This window comes from Salvia splendens, chromosome 21 (assembly GCF_004379255.2).
Source record: "Salvia splendens isolate huo1 chromosome 21, SspV2, whole genome shotgun sequence".
Taxonomy (NCBI): Eukaryota; Viridiplantae; Streptophyta; class Magnoliopsida; order Lamiales; family Lamiaceae; genus Salvia; species Salvia splendens.
In genome coordinates, this window is record NC_056052.1 from 11,415,594 (window position 1) to 11,426,314 (window position 10,721).

Consider the following 10,721-nt stretch of genomic DNA (forward strand, 5'->3'; position numbering starts at 1 on the left):
CACGACAGCGGTTGGCTCTATTGCAGCGGCGGTGGCCCTCTACTTCCTCTTCATCTTCCACTTCTTCTTGTTGGTATTTCTTCTTATTGGTGTGTCCCACTCTCTTGAGCTTTTATTATAGTTTGAGTACTTGTAATGATATTTTTGAACTATATGTTTTTGTGCCAAATCTTCTTTCTCCTTTTTTTTAACTTTTAGAAAATAAAAATAAAAATTAAAATATTATGAAAGCGTTAAATAGTATGTTAATTATAAATTTTAAAATTGTAAATTTAGTAGTGAGGAATTGCTTTTAAGATCGGAAAATTATAAAGAAAAAAGTGTTACAACCTTACAATAGACTCAAACGCGAACATCCGGATATTACGGTTTGGCCAATATATCAAATAGGTTAGTTTAACTAGAATAGCCGTGAGCAGAAGACACCTCAAAGAAATGTAAGTAATTTAATAAAATTCAGTATTTTCTTATAGCATACTCCATGTTAATAGATAACTAGTGTGCCAATTAAACTTGAGAGAAATATTTCAAATTAATGACTTTACATAATCAGTCGCTTGTTGTAAATATTAAAGATATTCTCTGGTAACTTAAACTCAAATACTATATTTTAAAAATAACAACTCTTTCTATTTTAGTCTGTCTCTTAAAAATATAAACTTTCAAACTTTCTATTTTAGAAAATCTATAAACCCATATACATCAATTTATTTACCACTTAAACCACTACAATAAAATAGACTCCACCATCCACTAACATTAATTTCATTACTATACTACTTACATAAACTTGTGCACTTTGCCAAAGGCTTTGAAGACATAAAATATGAAAGCAATCTCTCCAACACAACATTATTTCTGAAAACATAATATGTAAAATTAGAAAGCAAGCATGCGTATGCAACAAAAACACTTGGCCAAATACCATATGACGGAGATGATTAGAAGTGATAATACATTACAAAGAAATACAGTATAACTATAAGAGTATCTGAGCATCAGATATTGAAGTGGAAAATACCAACTTCCTGAAAGGAAAGGTGGTTAGAGGCAGAGCATGACAGTGAGATTCATTAACAAGTTGAGTCATTAAACAGCATATTTTGTTTTCCAAACAAAAGATACCATTTCTCCCCATTCCACCCTTTGCAATCTTCAGAATCACGGGTTGGCTATCATCTGGGTGGTTTCCCTGAAACAAACGCTCATTTTGGATCAGTCAGTAATTTGAAGTAATGATAGAGACAAGAAATGAAGGTCTGAGAAAGTACCAAGGTTACTGGATAGATACTGCAACAAGCCTATGGCAATATCCAACGTGACGGAGGCCACATCCTTTATCTATTAAGGGACAGAACATATACATCAGATGAGTGAATTGAGAATGACAATATTGCCAGCAGCACAATTGCAAAGGATAATGAGCATGATAGGAGTAAAAGGCTCAATACTAACGAAAGACAACATATACTAGGAATAAAGGATTGAAAGAACAGGAACTTGAAATAATTGAATGGAACTAACGAAACGAATACAAGAATACTAATCCTCACAAAGGAGGCCACAGTAAAAACCATCCACAATATTGATCTCTCCAAAGATGCTTTTCAACGTCTGGGGTCCTCCCTATTTATAAGAAAACTAATGCAACAAAATAGGAATAAAGAAGCTGAAATAACCACCTAACAATCTACTGATTTGTCTGCCCCATATCTCTCAATCGGTTAGCTTGAATAGCTGACCAAGTCAACTATCATTTGAGGGACTATTCTGCTGACTCATACTTGCCAAACCACTTCCCTATATGTGTGCTTGTACAATCTCCACTCCGTATCAGAGCACGCAAAGTTAATCAAATGATAAAGTGTATCATAATAGATACAAGTCAGGGAATGTGAAGGGTTGCATGGCTTTTAGCATTTCCTTGATGATCATTAAAATTGACAAAAATGGAACATTTAGAAAGCACTTGTGTAACTTGTGAGTGCCTAAAATTACATTCAAGTATGGCTGGCATATATACTAAAGCATGAAGCTGTTTTTGTTTTATATTATCGTTATTGTGGTTGTTATTAACTTATTAAAAATAAAAACCCTATAATGATAATTTAAATACAATAGAAATTCTGTGAAGCAGACTCTGTGGAGGGATCAGAGATGCAAGTGCTTTTTGCCCCCAATTCCCAACCACTACAGTGGGCAGTTTTCATTAAGTAGACTGATGTGATTGAAACTAACTATTTCATAAATTATGATTAAGAGACCTCATTTTATTTTAAAATTTTCTGAATATGTTTGATTCCGCTGTGTAAGGAATAAACAAATGATAGAGATAGTCAGAGACATAGAATAAGAGAACGAAAGTGGTGATCAAAATTCAACAACTAAAATATGTAGGTACGTGAGACAATGATGCTCGCTTGGGTGGATGCCCTTTCCTGTCTTCACCAAGCTGCACATAGTGTCTGTATGGACCACACTTCAACAGAATCTACATAGCAAACAACACAACAAAAATGCAGAAAACACAATGTCAATTAACAGTAAACAATCAGCACATATAATCATCAGATGAACCTTATCCTGAGATGCTGGATGTAAGCCCAGCAACTTTGGCTCCTCGACAGTTCTCTTTTGTTGTTCCTGGATGTCATCGTCATTATCTTCACCATAGAGTGTTTGGGCAATATACCTGCATTGGATTTTCACAACAACACAAGTTAGACTTTATCAAGGCAACAGGGACAAACCTATACAGCACAGTGATTCTCATACTCACTTGATCACAACCAATAAAGTATCCTGCACCAAACCTGCTAACTCCTAGCTAGACAGCTTGGGCAAGTCCTATTTCAGCTGTTTGGGAATATGACCTGCTGATGCTATTACTAACATAACTAGTTGGCCATGCTCCACCTACTAACCCATAAAAGGAAACATTCATGGGAATCCCAGAGTTCAAAAGCTCACATCCAAAGGATGAAAGGGGATGAGACACTAGCGCTACTTCGTAGTGGACAATTTTTTGTTCCTGTCTTTAATTTTAGAGCACATGATATCCCAGCTCTCACACAAGATTGTTTCGATCTTTCAGCCTGTACAGATGGACACTTTTAACGGATTCGAGGATGGTAACTTCTAAATGCCTGTTTCTGCAACTAATACATAAGAAAGCTACCAAATTAGAAATAAAAGCATGCATGTGCCACGACAAACTATTGCAAATTTCTACCATCCCCCATCAAAATTTGAGAATTTGAGAGAGCTGCTGTTCTTTAACCGAGTCGGAATTGTTATACTATATTACTAGTAGAATGAATTTCAAATTAGAATCTCAAATTGAAGTATGCACATTCTCCATTGACGTTCATAATGAAAGTTAAACTAGTCTCGATAAAATAAACGTAGTTGGATAATAGTATATGAGAGAGAGATACTTCCAGCAGACACTAAATTCAAACAAGCATTAGGAGAAAGACTTTGCTACAAAACAGTAGTATTAACAAACAAACACACCACTATCAGGAATAATTCAATTTGACACTGACCTGAGAAAATTGAGCACGATACCATGTCATGCCCATAACCTTCACTACTGATGCATCCATCAACCTATTCATTGCCACGAAGGAACTGTCAATGCAGCATCTGCAAAATCAAACATTTAGCAAATATAAATTCAAAAACAACTTTGAAGAAAGTAAGCAATCGATATAGTACTAGATAAAGGGGCATTCATGCTCGAGCACTGACAGCTAAAAAATAGATTAAAAATGTATACTTGGCATCAATTAGCAACGCCAAAAACTACAACAATCTATCTATCTATACTAATACTAATACTAATACTAATACTAATATGATGAGAGAGTTGTGGGGATGAATTGATGGTTAAATTCCGCTAATGTACGTCATGGGAGATGATATCCGCCATTTGTACTCGAAAAAAAAAACATTTCCAGTGATGGGAAAAACGCGTGAGCCTCTCGCGTCTTTGATAAACACGCATGACGCTCTCGCGTCTTTGATTAAACACGCGTGACACTCTCGCGTGTTTGCCTTGGATACATGTTCCAATCCAGGCGGCAGAAACTTCACTTCCACCTCACTCACTCTCTCACTCTCAGCGACGCCCAACGTCTCTAGCTGGCGGAAATCGAAGTGAATCCGATATTTTGATGCTCTAATTCCTATTTTAAGTGGTGTTAGGTAATTTTTTACCATTAATTTCAATTATCATTGCTATATGTTAGTTAGGTATAGATTTAGGGTTCATGGTTTGACATTGTGTGACAAGAAAAACATTGAATTTAGGCCATTGATGTGAATTTAGGCCATTGATGTAGTTATATGTATGCATTGTAAACTAAATATATAATTGAAGCATTGAACTTGGTATTAATTTTTTGTATTTAATTTTGTGCAATATTTATTTAAGTATGTTGAATTTAGAGTATATGATGTTTTGTCGTACTTATTTTGCAGGTTTGATGGTGTTTATGAGTTTATATTGGGATGGGAAAATTATTCAGCTCCCAGGTTTGGGTGTTGCTTATGATCCCCTTCATGCAAAATTATTTATTATATTGAATGAAAAGATATCTTATTATCAGCTAGTTTCAATGATATGTGAAAAATTGGAATTGATTTGGATGCACATACGATTGATTTAACATGGAGGCATCATGTGGTTTTTAGTGGAGTGGTGAATTATATAGCTACACCAGTGGATGATAATTTGTTGGAGTATATGTTTGCTGAAAATTCACGTCAAATTGAACTTTTTATTGAATATACTCCGGTTACTACTGCGTTGCAATTTGAACCACCTATCACTCATCATGATGTTGGAACATCTAGGAGAGATGATTATCATAGTTTTGATGTCGGGACATCTAGGAGGGATGATAAATATCATAGCTTTGAATTCAACACATTTGGGAGGGAGGTTGATGAACAACTAGATGTACCAAATGTGACATGTGATGGTTATGATGGTTCAGATGGTTCTATTAATTGTGATGGTTCTGATGGTTCTGATAATTGTGATGGTTCAGATGGTTCTGATAATTGTGATGGTTCAGATGGTTCTGATTGTGATGGTTCCGATGGTTCTCAACCAAGTGATCTTGATTATAGTACAGAAGCATGTGAAGATTCTACAGACAACGAGACACTTGATATGATGGTTGAGAATTATGTACAACCATCTGTTCGTGGGGAGCAACCTGTTCCCGACTATGTGCCTGAAGGGTTACCATTTTTTCGATCATTACCATGTGAAGGCAACCGAGGTTACTTTTCAGAAGACCATGGAGTGGGTGAAGAAGATATGTGGTATTGGGATGAGGATAATCCGAGACATATAGATGTGGGAACGAAATTTGATAGCAAATTGCAGTTAAAAACTGCTGTAACATTATGGCATGTGGGAACAGGTCGGATGTATGAGGTTATGGATAGTAAATCAAGAAGATGGCATGCATTTTGTAGGGACCTTGGGCAACGATACCTATGTAATTGGGAGGTTAAAGCAACGTTTAAGAAACGTGATGGTAGCTGGTCTATCAACTCATGGGTTGATCGACATTGCTGTATGGGAGATCACGATCCAAGTGAACATGTTAATCTTACATCATCCATGATTGCTCTCTGTATTTGAAGTCAAATTGAAAACGATGCTGAATTCAAGCCTTCTGTGGTAGGTACATATATCAAAGATAAATTTCACGTAAAAATCGGTTACAAGAAAGCATGGTATGCTCGCAGAAAAGCTATTGAGCTTGTATATGGTGGGTGGGAGGGATCATTCAGACAACTCCCCAGCTACCTGACTGAGTTGCAAAGTGAAAATCCTAGGACAATCGTTGAGTGGTTGCATGACCCTATATTGAGTCAAGGTAATACAAAGGTGTTCCGCTACGTATTTTGGGCATTTGGGCTAGCAATAGAGGCGTTCCAACTAGCAAAGCCGGTCTTATCAGTTGATGGGACTCACCTGCGTGGAAGACTGAAAGGTAAACTACTTGCTGCAGTAGGTTACGATGCAAATAAGAACTGTTTGCCTGTTGCTTTTGCTATTGTTGATGAAGAAACAAATTAGAGTTGGAGTTGGTTTTTGAATCTTGTCAGAGTGCATATTATAAAGCATGACCAGGAAGTGTGCATAATATCAGACAGACATCAAGGCATTATAAATGCCATGCAGTCTGATGTGTGGAAAGAGGTACCAGTTGGTTATCATCGATACTGTTTAGTTCACGTTAGATCGAATGTGTTACAAAGACATAAAGGCATTATAAATGCCAGGAAGTGTGCGTAATATCAGACAGACATCAAGGCATTATAAATGCCATTTAGTCTGATGTGTGGAAAGAGGTACCAGTTGGTTATCATCGATACTGTTTAGTTCACGTTAGATCGAATGTGTTACAAAGACACAAAGGCCCCAGAGTGAAGAAATGGGTATGGATAATGGGTGAAGTAATTGAGGAGCGGAGATATTGGACTGCAAGGTGTGAATTAGAAAAGGTGAGTCCAGAAGCTCTGAGGTACCTCGAAACCACCATAGATAGATCGCAGTGGACTATGGCACACGATGAATTTCGTCGATGGGGTGAGACATCTACTAACATGGCCGAGTGTTATAACAATGTGTTGTTATCTACGAGGGAACTCCCAATTAGAGCTATCATTGATATTACATCCTGGATGACCATCAACTGGTTTGTTAACCGAACGACTCTAGCCAAACAATGTCAGACGCCTTTGACACCGTGGGCTTGGGAGTTATTTCAGAAGAATGACCGTCGAGGGAGATGTCATCATGTTAGGACTACAAGCATAGTACGTGGAACTTATGAGGTGCTAACCTATCATAGAGGTCCGGGTAGAGGCCATAATATACATGTTGTAGATTATCGTGAAAAGAGATGCTCATGTGGAAAGTGGCAGACCTGGAGAATGCCTTGCTCTCACGCTGTTGCGGTGCTGAGAGAACGCATTGATGACATCTTTAGTCATGTTGATTCCCGATACCATACAGATGTTTGGATTCACCAGTACGCAGGTATGTTATTTAGATACTTCTTATTCTTACATTATTATCATGTCTTACGGTTGCAATTTTATGCAGCTGCGTTCCGTCCATTGAGACACCAAGATTATTGGTATGAACCTGAATGGACGTTGGAATGTTCACCAGCACGGCTGCTTCCTCGTTCACGTGGGTGGTACAACAGAGGCAGGATACACAACAAATGGATGAGCGCGAAGAAGATGCGCCAAGAGCTCCTCCTCGATGCCGCCTTTGTGGAGAGACCGACCACAATAGAAGAAAGTGCACTTTAGGACGTGTTGTGTAGTCATATTATATTTGAGAATCGTGTTTGAGGCTTGAATTTTATTATGTTTACGAACAGTATTTTAGATTTTCTAACCATGTTTAAGACTGAAATGACATTCTTAAGTAATATTGTTACGTAAAATCATCTTGTTACGAAAAATTTCGACAGAGTTTACCTTATTTATTGATCAATCCACCTGTAATAAGTAGACAGTACATCTCATGATAACTGGCTACTTAAAGGACGATGGTGTATATTTACTCGGGCCTTTTCCTCTGTTGTCACGGCTAGACCTTCTACGTGGGAACATGCCCATAATTGTCTGAGACAAACTTGGCCTGGAGCGTTCCTTGTCGGGTCGGGACGTGTGTGCACTACTACTAGGGCGATCAAGTTGTACACTACTCCTAGGAGGGTCTATATGTTCTCTCCTCCTGGGGCGCTCTATGTAGGCACTACTTCTGGGACGCTCCAATTGTGCAGAACTCTCAAGAGCATCATCAGCAGCATCATCATCATCATCATCAGCAGCATCATCATCCAATTCCTCATTTGTTGGAGAGTGCATGATATGGACATCTGAGAAGAATGAATCTTGTGTAGTAGGCTTCCATGGTAGCCCAACTCTATCAAAGGGAGTCACCCAACTAGACTGTGGCACGTCTGACCAGGTAAGAAACCAACTAGAGGGATCTGATGCTGGTGGATTTTGCATTTCAGGCTCAGCATCAAAATTGTCGATGAATGTATGCAAATCTATGTTGTCATCTGAATTAATATTTTCTTCATTTGCGGCTTGTGATGACCCTGGCATGTCTTGGGACATTCTGTAATGACGTGAATAATCATGCCCGCCTGTTCGGACACCTCTTTGACCAATACCGCGAGCTCTTCGGATAAAACCCCAGGACATATCCACATCAGTGTGCTGTGTAGAAGGTATGACCGTGCGTTCACTCTCACTGCAATCGTTAAGGTAGTTAAGAACAAGATTGTTAATCTCATGCAACAATCCTACGGCGTTTGCTGGGTCAAAACTGCTCGACAATTGAAATACACGGGCCAATGTCTCAGCCTGTAACAAATAAAACGTGAATAGTTAATAACATAAATACTTTAAATGAAACAACAACTATAAAAATACAATACTTACTTGGAGTGTTGATGATGATGCACCAGTGTTCATCCCTACTTCTGGAAGTCTACCCGGCAGTGTGATATATGTAATAGTTATTTTAAAATACCACTCCATGTATAATCGAGTTCTAATCACCTGCACATGGTCTTCAAGAGGCTCCATGTAATGATTAGACACGAACTCTGACCTTCTCTCCCAATGTTGAATGTAAGCCTTGTTCTGCATAGCCCAGTTCGTCTTAGATTTTCCACGACGATTTGTTTTGAAATGAGTTTCATTGAAACCCCAATCACGCAATTCCGAAATGAACGGAGTGCCTCCAAATTGTCTCACAACGCGCTCAGTCTCATGTGCTTCGACAATAGCCCAATAAACCATGTACGTCACAGATCTCCAACTGTTGTTTATCTCGAGGCAGGAGTCTGGTAATTGACGGTCCACATATGGCATCCAAATAAACTACAATAACAAGTTTACATTAAACTATTAGACAAATATATATCAAAACATTATTCATTTTACCTGGCTATTTTGGAGTAATGATAACTGTTCACGATAATGTCGAACAAAATGTTTGGGGGCTTTGTTTATCATATATGAGCCAGTCCACCTGCAATGAGAAAAGTTTCCAATTTAATATGTTGTCATTAAATACACAAAAGAGAGAAAACAACAAACTTACATTAATGCACATGGAGTGTTGTTTGTATGTATACGTGCCATCACAAAATCGGGTCTCAAAGTGGGCATTCTCTCCCACACCCACGGTTGTAGGAGTACTGTCGGACCTCCAATGTCTATCCTTTTTCCCATGGACGCCACACAAAGATTATGATATAATGTAGCAAGTGCAGCACTCGCCCAACTAATCATAGAGGCAGCCTCTACATCTCGAAGTTGGGTCAACCACATGAGAGGTATCTTACACCCTGAGCTGTCGGGTAATATCAACCCTCCCAATAGCGCAAGCACAATCATACGTGCCCGTTGAATGTAGGCTTTGTCTTCCAGACCATCTTCTAACGGTTCAATCGCCATCCTATGTATTAGAGCCGATGCCAAGATACCGTTTTCCTTCATCTCACTTTGAAGGGGATAGAAGCCCAACAGTTCATCACATAAACTCTTCCACCCAGATTCACAATAACCATTTCCTGTAAAGGGTACTCCATCTACACGTAGAGCCCGTAATACTTGAACGTCCTGTAATGTAATAGTAGTCTCTTACGGGAAGATGGAATGTATGTGTCTCTGGCCTCCAACGTTCAACCAAAGCTGTGATCTAAGCATGATCTACATCTAGAGACTTCCCACAGTAAAAAACTCCACCAAAACCAAATCTGCAGACATAATCAATCACGCGTATGTGATGATTATCTATTTCCCAAATATGGCCCTCAAAGCGCCGAATATTGAAAGGAGTTATTTCGTCGCCTGCCCACGCCTTGCGAGATATATGACTGTGCTGATAATGCAATACCGAATGATCTTCTGGTCCATATCGCGACATCCTAATATAATCAACAATTAACAACATGTTTAATTATAAAATAGAAGGATCTTCGGCTCGTCATCTAGTTAAGTGTATATATAAAAATCAATTAGTACACATTATTCCATATATTTTACTTATATTTCAAAATTCAATCAGCTCATATAGAGTTCAATTCTCTGAGATCAAATCCAACACCAAATCTTAGTTACTAACAACAATTTTCATCAAACAACAATCTTAGTTTATCAAAACAAATCAATTTTCATTGTTAAGAGAACTAAACAAATCTAAAGTTGACGGTGCTTTCAACTAATTTGCTTTTAACTATTCTAAATCCGATTAAGCAAAGTATACTTTTTGATTGGAACAAATTACAAAATAATAAGATTGATTAACATTGTAAAGTTTAATATGTGTTTTAACATATGTCTTTCATCACAATTCAACACCAAATTCATCACAATTCATCCCAACACCAAAAATTCGAAACCAATTTCAATAATTCAACAAAAATTCGACACCAATTTCAATAATTCACAAATTCAATAATTCAACAAAAAATTTCAAACCATGAACCCTAAATCTATAACCAACTAAAATCGAAACTAAGGGTAAAAAGTTACCTAACAACACTTAAAAGAGGAATGGGAGCAGCTAGATGTCGGATTCACTTCGATTTTCGTCGGCTAGATGACGAATTCGCCGTCTCGTCGCTGGGCGTGCAGAGGGAGCTGCTGGGAGT

At 38.0% G+C, this 10,721-nt stretch overlaps 1 protein-coding gene across 1 annotated transcript; it reads right to left on the reverse strand.

Moving 5' to 3' along the window:
* Positions 1–7,578: 7,578 nt before the first annotated feature.
* LOC121784234 (serine/threonine-protein phosphatase 7 long form homolog) lies at positions 7,579–9,522 on the reverse strand. The gene is made up of 4 exons (XM_042182396.1): positions 9,167–9,522; positions 9,007–9,094; positions 8,500–8,943; positions 7,579–8,421 (listed from the first exon to the last, which is right to left on the reverse strand). The coding sequence occupies exons 1-4, from the start codon at positions 9,520–9,522 to the stop codon at positions 7,579–7,581; spliced, it is 1,731 nt and encodes a 576-aa protein (XP_042038330.1).
* Positions 9,523–10,721: the final 1,199 nt, after the last annotated feature.

Bases quoted from the DNA above. Each gene is read 5' to 3' on its own strand.
- LOC121784234 (XM_042182396.1), bottom strand. From the start codon at position 9,522: ATGGCGATTGAACCGTTAGAAGATGGTCTGGAAGACAAAGCCTACATT. The intron at 8,944-9,006 runs GTAAAATGAATA...TTGTTATTGTAG, and splicing joins CATTACTCCAAAATAGCCAG to TTTATTTGGATGCCATATGT. The intron at 8,422-8,499 runs GTAAGTATTGTA...TATTTGTTACAG, and splicing joins CATCATCATCAACACTCCAA to GCTGAGACATTGGCCCGTGT.